The 13,889-nt window shown below is 36.7% G+C and overlaps 2 protein-coding genes across 2 annotated transcripts; both read right to left on the bottom strand.

Annotated features, from left to right (window-relative positions):
- Positions 1 to 4,101: 4,101 nt before the first annotated feature.
- On the bottom strand, positions 4,102 to 7,142 carry LOC306889536 (uncharacterized protein). Its single transcript, XM_079448584.1, has 6 exons — positions 6,577 to 7,142; positions 6,158 to 6,433; positions 5,756 to 6,082; positions 5,557 to 5,664; positions 4,983 to 5,039; positions 4,102 to 4,902 (listed from the first exon to the last, which is right to left on the bottom strand). Exons 2-6 carry the CDS (start codon positions 6,405 to 6,407, stop codon positions 4,451 to 4,453), a joined length of 1,194 nt encoding a protein of 397 aa, XP_079304710.1. The 5' UTR covers positions 6,408 to 6,433; positions 6,577 to 7,142; the 3' UTR covers positions 4,102 to 4,450.
- Positions 7,143 to 7,662: 520 nt separating this feature from the next.
- On the bottom strand, positions 7,663 to 13,270 carry hhla2a.1 (HERV-H LTR-associating 2a, tandem duplicate 1). Its single transcript, XM_079449077.1, has 7 exons — positions 12,929 to 13,270; positions 11,153 to 11,437; positions 9,716 to 9,994; positions 9,306 to 9,632; positions 9,105 to 9,194; positions 8,917 to 8,979; positions 7,663 to 8,759 (listed from the first exon to the last, which is right to left on the bottom strand). The coding sequence occupies exons 1-7, from the start codon at positions 12,996 to 12,998 to the stop codon at positions 8,704 to 8,706; spliced, it is 1,170 nt and encodes a 389-aa protein (XP_079305203.1). The 5' UTR covers positions 12,999 to 13,270; the 3' UTR covers positions 7,663 to 8,703.
- Between the last annotated feature and the right edge of the window lie 619 nt (positions 13,271 to 13,889).

Raw genomic sequence — 13,889 nt, 5'->3', positions numbered from 1 at the left:
AAATTCCATTAATGTTAGTCTATAGCTCTCTTCGATTGGAATGAGCATGTGTGTACCATCCTACATGTTTCTAAAGTTCAAATAATCTTGAGCAAAATAGTGAAATATAGAAGGATGTGAGATGAGAGCGAAAATAAGGAGTGGTTTGAGACCAATCAACCATTAAACAAAATTCTCTGAAAGTCTAGTCACACAGAAAGTATGAGATCTCATATCACTGATCAGATTTCCGTGTGAAAGAGGAAAGGAAGAAATCTAGAGGAAAAGCTTGATATTTTATAGCTCATGAGATTTAATTGGGTATTTGTTTGTAAGATATTGTGGGTGTAATACCAAGTTTAAGCTCTGTGGGCTGGCTGATATTAATTCCATCTAGACTGCAGATATTTTCACAGGGGTGTAAAGTAATGACTCCATCTCTGTTTGTGATGACACCGTGGTGCGGCTGGATCCCCGGATAGTTCTGTAGAAATTCTGCATCCTCACGGTCGATAAGATTTAGTTCTGTAACGCAGTAATGAAATGAACCTTAATGACTTCCATTCAGCATGAAGGCTGCACTAATGAAAACAGAAAGAAACTCTGAAAACCCCCACATTAAATATTTAATATTACAGTCAGCAGGTGGTCAGGGGGCCCATATTCAAACAAAAGCTTAGTTCAGTTTTGGATTTTATTATTCCGATCCAGCTGAAGAAGTTTATTTAGCAAATCTGGCGATTTTAAAGGTATACGCAGAAAGGTGACCATAAGGGTAAAGGTAACCAACCTGGTGCAGAGTCATATATTTTCATAATTTTGCATAAATCAGAAAAAACCTATGAGCAGCCAACAGCATTCTGTGGAACAAGTAAACATATGTAAATGAATGAGGACTGCACGAATGTATGCATGCTTTTTGGGCTAGTATTTGCAACAAATGTAATCCTCTAAAATTCACCTCTAACATATTATATCACATTTGATATCAGAACATTTAAATGAACTTTAAAGTCAAACTTACCCTTAGTCAGTGGTATCAAAGTGGTGGAAAATCTGCCTAAACTGATCAGGTGGGGTACCTTTAGGCCACCCCCAGTGTCCATCACATTCAAAATGGGATTCCTGAGAATGATAGCAGGGACTTCAATGCATACAAAGAAATGAGACAATACGCATAAAGAACTTCACTATTCCCAGATATTTTCTGTCTATTACTTGAAACCAACTGATCTTAACATCAGATTTAGTGGGTGTATTGAGTCGGTTTCCCTCAAGTTCACACAGGTGTCTTACTAGCAGAGTAACCACAGATGTTCAACTATGGACACAGTCCATTGAATTTGGCAGTCACACGCACAAAATAAATGCTTATTGTTTACAATCTGAACAACATATCTATTGTTTCATCGTTTGGTGTGTTTTAAGTGTCTGAAAGACTGGGGCTGCTGTACACATCTGCAATTTATATTATAGATGTACTAAATGGACTCTCTTAGGTAGAGCTGTAGTAAAATAACCTTCCTCCGACATGGTAAAGTCATTTTGTTTTGTAGTCGCAAAAGCAGTTTTTATAGCTCTTTAAATACGGCCAACTCCATATGTTGGAAAATACGTTTAGCTCTTGCATCATTGGCTCGGAATAAGATTCACTCACATGTGCGCTCAGACACATACAATATGTTTTTCTAGGATATTCTAGGACAAACAGAAAAAGGACACGGTGGGGGAAAGAGGCCTGGATAAGTGGTGTTAATATACATTTTCATGACGGAAAACAAATAATTGTAGAGAGTACCGTGGTTATATGTTAAGGAGGGAGTTTCAGCCTATAAAAGCAAACACAGGAACCCTTGAAATCAAGGCCAATTAGAATTGCATCAACCTGATTACTTTAAATACGATGCAAAGAATTATGGGAAGACTTTTTCCATGAAAAGCAAGAGCTGGCCCTAGGGTACACTTTTTATATTAAATAATATAAGTAAACTGTCTAAGTGATGCATTGTGCGCCAGAATAGGGTTTATAAAGCATAAAAAGCCACGGTTAAAGGCACTACTGAATTATATCTGTAAACATGAGTAGCTAAAAACCAGACATACTTCATAATGACATAACTAATAATAAAGGCTACAAACCTATCTAGAATCAGATTCCCCTAAAACCCCAATGTTTATCTGGGCCACCGTATCACCACAATAAAAAGAATGTAGACACAGCAGATATGATGTGGGATATTTAATGAACAAAAGCCGTGAGCCTTGTTCTCCAGTTGGCTGGATTTCTGGGTGTTTCCTTTGGCTCCTTTGGGAGGAAGTGAGGATCCGAAACAGCTGAAATCACTTGACTCCTTCTTGTCTCTAAGTTTCTCAAAGTGAGGTCATTGGGCTGGTCCTATTCTTCTTAATAACACAAATGTCAAAATAAAGTGTTGTTTGTTAGATCACCTTAACAAGAGCGAGCTAAATTGGGTCATAATGTTAAAGAAAAAGCATATCTGATCCATCAGCTATGTTTTACGTCATTTCTGCATGTGACCGCAAACAGTCACATTCGTTCAAGAGCAGTTTAAAGAAAGCTTTTAGCATTTTTTGTGCATTATTTGAGGGTAACCTCTAAATCTCTTTCCATAAAAGTGAAAGTTCTCTATACATCTACAAAAACAAAACCCAGTAACATTTATGTCGAATAAAATCTTCATCAAACACACCCATCTATTTTGTAGCAGATAGTTTTGGGGAAAAGTGTGATGATGTAAACCGGTCTGACCATGTCTGCTATTTTCAACAGGGCTGCTTTCCCACAAGACCTAATAGAGTCAATAAACTGTATCATTTAATAATAGCCCAATTGGTGCCAAGGGTATTTAAGTACAATCTATACACTTTTATCGCAGTCATCTCTTGGATCTTGGGAATTTCCTGCTAATGAATGTAAGTGGAGTCAGCTCAGAAGTAGATTTGCCCATGTTTGCAGGGTTCACATCACTCTCACACACTTTCAATAGACCAAACTTTGAAATCAAGCGAAGTCCATATAAATGTTTCAAATTATGTCCATTACAAATTGAACCTTGAACCATCTTAAAGGAACAGTTCACCCAAAATTTAAATTCTGTCATGGAAATAATATACTCAATCGTTCCAGACCTAATTTTCTTCCAGAAAAATACTTAAAATAATGATACTATGATAGTCAATGGTGCCCAGAAATCTCTGTTGCTAACATTCTTCCACAAATAACTATCTTTGTGTTCAACCAAACAAAGAAATGTACGTTATAACCTGAAGGTTAATAGTAATTCAAGACAGAACTTTCATTTTGGGTGAACGATCCGTTTCATTTTGGATTTACATATATTGTAGAGAGATTGAAAGCAATTTTGCATATCATTTCTCAAAAGAATCGTACCTTTGTTGTGTCAGTGTTGCTCATGTCATACCGTAACAGAATGGTCAGTCTTCAAATTGACATGAACCCCTAATCACTCATTTACTGTAATTCTGTAAAACATCCGAGGTTTAACTGTTGGTTTCTATAGAGATATAGTACTCAGAAACACAGCTTAACAAACTGTGACTTCAGTCTCTTAAAATGTAAATGTCCACGAGAAATTAATGTCCTGATGTAAACATGAAAAGAGGGGCTCACCCCATACCAAACTCCTGAGAGATTAAACTAAAGTTTTCAAGAGTCTGTCACAGCTCAAATATATTCTTCTTTTTGCCAACCCAATAAACACAGCTTTCCTTATGTGTAACCTGTGATTATATTAATAGCTATTAAATACATGTTTATACATTACAGAATCACAACCATTGAGATCAAACTAACGCCAAGCTACGGCTGCGATTTATATATATACACAAAGAAATAGCGCCATCTGTCGGATGTAGACTGTCACATACTCATGCATGGTTACATGTGTCCAGATTTATTGTGTGAAATTATGATCTCATATTTGAACAAATAATCTAATAATGACTTAAATAATGAACAGGATGAACTGACTGACCATTCTGTTACGGAAACGAATTTGGATAAAATGAGATAAAGAAATATGATGGATGATTGACAGGACAGAATCATGATTGACAGAACAGAATGATCAGGCTCCTCTCCTCCTTTGAGATCTTATTTTATTAACGTAGATCACATAAAAATGAGCCAGTCCACTTTTTCAGTCAAAATTGAGATTAAATAAAGCACAGGTAAATGTAATTTAACAAAAGAATATTGTAAATTACATTTTATACTCTTATCTTAGTTATGATTACCTAAAGGTCAGTGAGAATCCTAGATGTACAAAGAAATATAACTTGAAACAACACAATACAATAGTTTAGTTTAAAATAGCAACAGTTCAACTAGTTGGTTTGATTGAATATTTTTCGAAAACACCAGCATCGTTCTTCATTCTACTACTGTAGATCAGGAGTAAAAGATGAATGTTATTCACATTACGATCAATCACCTGAAGCCATTAATATGTGAGAGCTCAGGCGTGGGAGACACATATTTATCAGTGTTAAGAAGTCTCTGAGTTACTGTGTATTCCATCTCTATACCATCTCTTTCTAGATGTGACTCGGGTATATCAGGAGCAAGTTCATTTCTTTCAATATCTTCATCATCAGCTGCTTCTGTGATCATATCTGAGAACAAAGTTATGATGCCAAACGTTGGTGTTGGTGATCTGGATTCACTGTTTTCCAATGGTGTGCCAGATAAAGATGAATCACTTATAATCAAGCTTGTATTTAACATAGTGTGTTCTGCTGATGTCGGTGGTGTGACATCGTTCTCAATAGGTGCCTCAAGATCAGTTGCTTTGAATGGCGCTTTGTGAACTTCTGTCTGTATAGATTCCAAACCATTATGCCTGGGTTCATCCCGTCCTGGTCTTTGAAGAAGTGAAAGTTCTGCCAAAATGAATTTAAAGGAGAAATGAATGCAGTTGAGTATGTTTATTCAGAAGGAAATTATTGATTGATTGATTTACCAGTTTTGTTTGTAAATCTTTTGTTTCGTTCTGAATGGGTTACTACTGGTTTTTCACCTGCAAGGGAAAATAGTCATTATAATGGTATAGAAAGGGATGTCGCGTAATATTGTATACTTGAGTGAAATGTTTATTTTGAGCTATTTTTAGGTGTATACTTAATACAGTAAATGTCTGTATATATATGCACCTGTACATATATATATATATATATATATATATATATATATATATATATATATATATATATATATATATATATATATATACATATATATATATATATATATATATATATATATATATATATATATAAATACACATATATATATATATATATATATATATACATATATATATACATATATACATATATACATATATATATATATATACTGTATATCATTTATATATACAGTATATTTAAGCAGACAATGATATATACATTATTTGGTAAATTTGTTGTTTTTAATATCATTCTAAAATGTGAAATATGTGAATGATATTATTAAAATATATATGAATCAATTAAAAAAATAATTTAGCAAAATGCATAATGAAGTGTTTGATTTACCTCTCATTCTAAAGCACCTTGACAGAGCTACAGATATAGTGATCAGAAATATGAAGACAGATGCAGCCGTCCCCCACCACGACCTCCTGCACTCATATTCACCATCATCTAAACCAAAAAGTGACGTCAGTTTCATCATTTTACATCCTTATCCATTTTTGCCATTATATAATGGACATGTTCATTTATGTAATCTTACCAAATACACGAACTGTAACATTGACCGGGATCTGAACCTGGTGTCTCATTTGGGAACCGTAGAATGTGCATATGTAAACACCAGAGTGCCCCAAGCTATCTGGGTTTAACAGATGAAGGGAACCATTACCCAGGTGAGCTTGTTCGATGTCTACTTCCGCTTTACTTTCCCACAAGTTAGCAATCCGACGAGTCCTGCTATCGTAGTTGAAGATGACGACAGACTCTGTGCTTCTGATGAAGGTCCATGTGAGAGAGAAATTGTGGCGAGGTTGAGGCACCATGCATGGAACAATGAGTCCAGCACCTTCCTCACCAAGTAACTCATCTAGAAGTTTGAAGTATTTTAAAGAATGAATTTAGAACCCTAAAACCACACAGATACCAAACGTTTTCTCGTTACCTTGGTGTTTCAATGATGCGGTCCAGACCTGCGCTCCATCCGCCGAGACAACAGAGCAGATGAATGTGTGATCAGAGATGTTGCCCGTCATGCTGATGGTGCTTTCGACAGTGAACAGACCCTTGGTGTCTGATGTTTTACGAGTGAAGTTCTGGAAGCTTCCGATAGCACTAGGGGGTTCAGTGGCCCAGGTGATCTCAGGAGAAGGATAGATGTTCTGGGACAGACAGGTGACCCTGTCCTCAACCATCTCAAGCTTCACAAACTGAATTAGGGCTAAAATGACAGAAGATGATTTTTGCTGTCATAACTAAGATTTGAGGCCTCTTGTATTCAAAAAAGTTACAAGTGTTTAAAATCGGATAACCTCAGTAACCCAGCATACTTGCGTAATATAGTGAGCGTGCCCCTTTACTGACCTTTCACCCCTAGGTTAACAAACGTCTCCTGGTTTCCCTTCCTGGTGCTGGTGTAACACTTATAGCGCCCCTGGTCCTGGACTTTAACTTTTCTCAGCACCAGCGATGCATTTCCCTGCGCGATCTGAGAATTAAACAGGCTTGTCCGTCCGCTGAAGTGTTTGTTCTGGAGCCCGTACTGATCTTTATTGTAGTAGTAACTGTGGACTGGGATCTGTTGCTTGTACCAATGGATGACCACGGCCCCTGTGGGCCTGAAACTGCAGGGTAACACACAGTCCTCGAAGAACAGACACGTAACGTGTGCATCTAAGTTGACCCACCAACCACAAAAAACAATGTTAGGAATGAACCTGATTCATGATTTAAAAAGCCAGATAGAAATGGAATTATTCAATGTAATTTTTCAAACAGTATGTTTGTGACCTGTTTGTAAAACATTAACATAAAGGGATAGTTCACCCCAAAATGAAAATTCTGTTATTCTATTATTTCTATATATTATTTCCTCATCCTCGTGAAATTTTAAACCTGTTTGACTTTCTTCCTTCAACAAAACAAAAAGAAGATATTTTGAAGAATGTTGGTAACAGAAAACTGTTGGTCACCTTTGACCATTGGTTTTGTGAATAGAAATGAACGGGGACCGGCGGTTTTTGTTTACCAACATACTTCATAATATCTTATTTTGTGATTTGCACAAAACAGAATTTTCATTTTGGGGTGATCTATCCCTTAAGATTTATTTCCTGAACAGAGCTTATTGTCTAGATGTTGTGTTTTGCATTGGCTGAATGTTAAACTAACCCAAAGCATGAAATTGCAAATAAATATTTCCTCATGAACCTGATCTTTTCAACGGCTGGTTTGCGTACAATGATGGTGTTTCCTGTAGGCTTCAGACAAGGATGAATGAATCACAGAATCCTATTGTTCTCTTTAACCAGGGTCATTAAACTTAGGCTAATGGAGTTTCCTACAAGTGCTGCTTTGATTCATGCAGTGAGCCTACAGCTTAACAACCATAGAAAGTGTAGTTACACCACTTTAACAAATAATATGACACAATTAATAGACATTAAATCTACAAAGAAAATCTTGTTATTTATTATTATAATGATATCAAATATATTTAAATAATTCCCAAGAGACATTCATTTATAGTCTTTTTCTGGTTAAATAACAATTCGCACAAGCACATTTTGCATGCCAAATGTTAAACAGCATGTACCAATTTTCCCACAAGAGAGGATTTGTTCTCCTTTCTTTGGTTAGGAGCTAACATTGTACCTCACACTTAAAGTATCAAAAGTGAGTATGTGTTTGTATCTATAAGTCCTTACCTTTAGTAATGAGTATACCAGACACACAGCTCACCAGAAGCACGAAGCCAGCATATAGATGTAGCACTTCCATTCTGCACAGACTATGCCACATTTGGAGTTCAATTTAACAAGACACCAAAACCTCTCTCTCTCACCTCCTGTGTATGTGCATGTGTTCTGAGTGTGTGTGTGTGTGTGTGTGTGTGTGTGTGTGTGTGTGTGTGGGAGAAAGACCCTTGTGGACACATCAATTAAAGTGGTCAATCATTAACCAGCTAGTGCATGAGTGGACATATAGTGACCAGAACTGGTTTGGGCCATGTTAACAAGTGCAATTAAGCAGAGAATAAAACAACAGGGAAAAAGAACACAGTGAATTTGAAGCTCAATAAAAACTGTTGTATGATTGTCTGCCTACGTATCCATATGTTATTTCGGGGTTATTTTAGGACACAGTAATAATTACAGCAGACCATCGTCAAATACATTCAAATGGAAGAAAGAAGCACTGTGAGAGTTGTGCAAAATACAGATTTTAATAATAATAAATAACTTTTTAAATCATTTTCATTTATAGAATAAATTACTGATGAAATTAAGGCACCATTAAAATATGTGAAATGTTTATAGTCACTTCTAAACATTTTTCTGGTTGTCCCATGACAAATACTCAGTGCATAGAAATACTGTGCTACTGTGAAAATAATCTGGATATATATATATATATATATATATATATGACTTTGGTCTCCCAAACTGCTTGGTTTCTCTCTCGCAACATTCTTCTATCCTCTCTCCGTGGTTAATTACGACTTGCTGAAGGTTGTGACATAAGTTTGTTTTCTGCCTGTGGTTCTTCTGATGTTTTGGCCGTGAGAAATAAAAATTGTAAGTTGAAATGCAGTGTATTCAGGTTTTCACAAAATGTAAGACCATTCATTTAAACTATTACATTTTATATGTTATACTGATGTGCAATATGAGTGAGATTTTGATTTAAAAAATGTAAACACACCTGTGTTCATGCTTTGCATCTCCTCATTCCCCTGAGCTCCTTCTTGGCTCCGTTTTGATTTAGCTGCAAACAGAAACAGCATGACACATTTATATAGATTAAAGCTATACACAACCTACGATATAGCAATATTATGAATTCAGGTTGTTAAATGATTCCATTGAGTACATACATTATTTATGGCTTACCTCTGTATTTCTTTATTAGTAAAGTTACTGCAAGAAGAGCCAGTAAGCCTACAACAATCCCCAACATCCACAGATTATATGTGACGGAGTCTGCAAAGAGACAGAACAAAAGAAAATGTTTATTGCTGTATAACTTGTACAGGATAAAGTCTGTTTGTCCAACAGGTGAATAAATGGATACTTTTATGGATCAATGGATACCTTTCCTCTGCCTGGAACGTGTAATATCAACAGTAGTCTCTATAAGATGTCTTGTCGTTTCCCCTGAGAATACACATGTATAGATTCCAGAACGATTCGAATCTACAAGGTTCTCCAGGGTAAGGGATCCATCCCCTTTCAATGCGCGCTCGTCCTTTATTTCTGCATAATCTTGGAAGCTGATGGTTTTATGTGTCTGTCTCTCATACTTAAGGAGATCTGTGGTTTTGTTTGCTTTTGTGGAAGTCCAGACAAGTGTTTCGAACTGAAGGTTCTTGGGAGCTTTACATGGAATTACCAGGTTTTGCCCTTCAGAGCTAATCATTTCTGTGATGAAAAAACGAGAAATATAAATATTGTTAACAAGTCATTTAACTTTTGGAGTGTTTTTGCAAAATAAATATTCTTACCTTGTAGCTTTAAAGAAGCCGTCCACATTTGTGTGCCATACTTGGAGGTGATATTACAAACAAACATATGATCAAAGCTGATATTATACTGTTTTACAGTGCTCTCAACAGTGAAGAGGCCCATCCCATCAGAAAACATACGGGTGACCGGCTGCAGGGCAGTTGAAGGTAAACTGGGTTCTGTTGTCCAATGTACGTCAGGTGCTGGGTAGATGTCTTTTGTAGAGCACTGGATTACTCCAGAGGGATGCGTGTCAATAGAGATCATACTGATGGGAGCTGAAAAGTTAAAGATCGGGTAACACACTCAGTTTCTGCCAATCTCATATGTATCTTGAGTGCCTAGTAGTATTGGATACATCGTATTTCGTTTGATCAAATTTATAAAAGAGAGATACAGCTGTACGATTATTTCCGGAAAAACACGAGCTGCTGGAGGTAGGCAGTGGGACGGAACTACAGCACGAGCACACGACACATCATCGCTTGAATCCCTTCGTGTTTTTATATTAACAAAGAACGAAATAGGGATCCAGACTTTTAAAAAACTTTCCAAAACAAGTTGGAGTGCTGGATAGAAATTCTATATCATACGTCCAACTCGTTTTTTAACTAGTTGACCATGTTAAGCCTGCACGTTCGACAGTGTAAAGAAGTCAGAGTGCATGACATAGCATGTTATCCCGCCTGTAAAGAAAGTTATTTGTTTATGTGTTAACCTATGGTGGCCGCTAGGTGCAACGAAAACATGCAAATTTTAAAAACCAACAGCAAATTCAGAAAGAATCTTCATTAGTTTGGTGACACATGCCCTGCATACACACGCAACACAAATAAACACAGAAACGAGCTGCAAATTCTTATAACATAAACAAATACAGAAAATTTGCATGTAGCACAGACGACAACAGAAATATTTCCAGGGAACAAAAACTGTCTGGGACGCGCGTCATTTCACTATCCAAAGTAAAAATTAAAGACTGTGCTTACATTGTGTTAGCTAAAGTTACTCACAGGTACAGTCAAGTAAAATTATAGGCAGCATTTGCTGAATTGTTCAAATAATCATATCCAAAGGACTAAGGAAACCCATTTATATCCATTTAAAAAAACTAGCATCTGGATTCCTTTTATGCATTCTGCTGAAGCCAATGCGTTAGCATTATTAAGAATTTATTTGTTTGTTTGTGTTGCGATTATTTGCATGGCAAACTAATGATGATGCGTTCAGAATGTTGGCGTTTTTTCTATTGGCATGCGTTTTCTTCCGTTGCAGTGCTGTGACAGCGGCCACCGTAGTTTTCCTTTCATATAACAGAACTGAAATTTCAACGGCTTATGACAGAGCAAACTGCTATGTGTGCTTTCGAACACAGGCCATTTAAACTTTAAAGCCACAAAGGTAAACGTTAAAAAATGCATTATAGAGAAACAAACCTTCCACTGCTGCTATAACATACGTCTGAGACGCATTGTTGACGACACATTTGTATCGTCCTTTATTCTTGACGACCACGTGTTTCAGAAACAGCGTCGCGTTGCCATGGGAGATGTGTTCAACCTGCAACCACGTGTTGCCGTTGCTGAGCTGCTCTCCTCCCTGTTGTAAACTAAATATGAGCGACTCCTGGTGGTACCATTGAATGCTCACAAGGGCGTCAGTGGGCGTGAAAGAGCAGGGTAGCGTGCAGCTCTCAGAGAAGATGCAGGTGACTCGAAACTCTGCAAGTGAGCAAAAAGTCTTTGAGATACAGCTTGAAAAACGGAATCTTTCAATGTCATTTGTTATAGATCTTTAACTTAACTGACTTAAACATTTACTTCACGTATTATGTAGCCGTAAAGTAAAACTTAAAGTAAGATGTGAACAAAACTAACAAACAAATAACATGTCTGAATGCCTAAATGTTATTTTTAGTGGATGTGTATATTGAATGAAGTTGGTTTCTCTGTTTATTGAAATGTTTTGCTCTTTTAAAAGTCCCACTTTCAATATTTGCCGAAGTCAACTAATTTAATTACATTTATGCATTGCATCCAAAAGCAAACTCTCTATTTTATAAATTATAAATATTATTAAAAAAATAAAAATAATATGGCAAAAAAATGTCACTCAAACCTTTAAAACCTCTGAAATGCATCGCTGATGAGAAATGCTTATACAATAACTTGCAAGCCACCCCTGGTTTTCAAAGCACAAACCAAGTAGGCGTGCATGTGTATAGTACATAAATGTGTTTCCTTCATAATACATTACACCACCCTTCTCTTCAAAGAAAAATTAACTGACAACATTTTACTGTTGGTGATAAAATCTGTATGTGCACCCATTACAAACCATCCAGTTTCACGGTAAGAGGCCATTTATCAGTAATGACTACTTATGACTTTGATTGTTTACAGTCAACACACTCACACTATCTGGCTCAAAACATCCTCTCCAGAAAATTGTTTGGCTATAAATATGCAAAAGAGTGGTTGCAAATTGCACGATGGGGGCTGAACTTTTTGTTTTGACACTGGCACTCTGCACGCACTGTGAGGCTGATACTGTGCCAAACTAGTGGATGCCGTGATCCTGACTCATCACAATCACAGTGAAATTCTGGCACATTCATGCCCACAATGAGTTGCAGCAGACATGCTCAGTATACTTCTGTCTTTTGATAGCACAGTAATTTTAAACCTACAAAATCAAGCAGAAAGGCAAGCATGGTGGTGCAATGCTGAAATGCATTCATATTTGTTTGGACTGTTTTGCTGAACTAGAAAGATCTCTCATAGTAAATATTTTTAAGTTTATCTAGAAAATGTGTCTGTGCCGGTACCTGTCAACATTCATTTTTCAATTAACAATATTTCCTGGCATCTTTTTAGTTTACATGCTGTGACAAGCAAACTTTTGCAATTGGTGTTGATCTATTGAGATATCAATGTGCACCCACAATAAGAGCCTGCAGGTACATACGTTGATGTTGATACATAGAGAGTAAACAGAGAAAGTAAAGGTCACTCATTACCTTCAGAGAAGTATTCATAAAAATAAAAAAATGTAATTGCTTGATTTGATAAAAAAATGGGGATTGTCTATTGAACAGCTTTGTTTTTATTCTATATTTAAAGCTTGGCTGACTAGAACTTTTGAACCTAACATCCATTGACATACAAACAGAGAGAAAAGTTAAAATGTAAGAATATAAAAGTTGTGCTTACCTGGAATCTTACACTCCACCAGGAAAAGCACCCATAAGAGAATATAAACGGCATAACACACCTTTGACATTTTCTCTGAAAGCAATGTGGTAAAGCAAAGAGACAGAGGCGTGGAACTAAAGAATACGATAAGACTGAAAAACACTGCTGAGAAGCATCAAAGAGCTTCTTTCAGGGTGTAATTGAACCCTGGTCCTCTTCTCTGCTGTTTAATAACAGTGAAAGAGTTGCTCTTGAATGAAAGGCGGAAAAAATACGTTTTGGTCCTCGGGTGTCTTCTGGGAATTGACTGCTGCTGTGTGAGTGTGTGTTTGCTGTGGGGTATGAAGACAGTGTCTGTGTGAAAAAGAGCGCAAAGAAGAGAGAGAGTCGGTAGACAGGTTTCCACGCCTCTTTTACAGATCGTGGAGTGAGTCACGAAATGGCAACCTTTTCCTGCCAATACGCACTACACAACCTTAAGATAACCTTTCTATATCACCTCAAGACAGTCTTTTTGTCAATCAGCTCGCCACTTTTCTTTTGCTCTGCACTGACTGCTTGCTGAAATTAGAGGTGATGTAATTTTCCTGGAAACCTCCTTGGTAGATGTGGCAACTTTCAGCTTTTAGTAATGTATTGCATCAACCCGGATGAATCAAAATGTTTTGTAACGTGTTTCCTTCCTTAAACGGCACACGGCTGTGGTGCAGTAGCATGCTTTTGAAGTTTTTTCTTTAAAAGTGTCTGTTCTATTTGACATCAGAGGATGTGTAAGCATGCAGTATAAGACAGGTGACATCTAAAATGCAGGTTTAAATATGTATTGATTTTAGATTTAATTTTGTCTGATTTGATCTAGTGCCCTTGGGCTACAGCTGACATGGTGAGATGATAAGGTGTAGTGGTTATAAAATACCACTGGGGCAGAACAGAGCACACAATTCAATAGATACAGGCCTCCTGTGAATAATAATATCCT

Source organism: Barbatula barbatula, assembly GCF_947034865.1.
Source record: "Barbatula barbatula genome assembly, chromosome: 24".
Taxonomy (NCBI): Eukaryota; Metazoa; Chordata; class Actinopteri; order Cypriniformes; family Nemacheilidae; genus Barbatula; species Barbatula barbatula.
This window is presented reverse-complemented; position numbering and strand designations above follow the sequence as displayed.

Excerpts from the sequence above, each read along its gene's own strand:
- LOC306889536 (XM_079448584.1), bottom strand. The coding sequence starts at position 6,407 with ATGGTTGAGGACAGGGTCACCTGTCTGTCCCAGAACATCTATCCTTCT. Across the intron at positions 5,040-5,556 it reads AAGGTGCTTTAGAATGAGAG|GTGAAAAACCAGTAGTAACC; the intron begins GTAAATCAAACA and ends TTTCCCTTGCAG. Across the intron at positions 4,903-4,982 it reads AAGATTTACAAACAAAACTG|AACTTTCACTTCTTCAAAGA; the intron begins GTAAATCAATCA and ends TCATTTTGGCAG.
- hhla2a.1 (XM_079449077.1), bottom strand. The coding sequence starts at position 12,998 with ATGTCAAAGGTGTGTTATGCCGTTTATATTCTCTTATGGGTGCTTTTC. Across the intron at positions 11,438-12,928 it reads GGTGGAGTGTAAGATTCCAG|AGTTTCGAGTCACCTGCATC; the intron begins GTAAGCACAACT and ends GCTCACTTGCAG. Across the intron at positions 9,995-11,152 it reads TGTTATAGCAGCAGTGGAAG|CTCCCATCAGTATGATCTCT; the intron begins GTTTGTTTCTCT and ends TTAACTTTTCAG.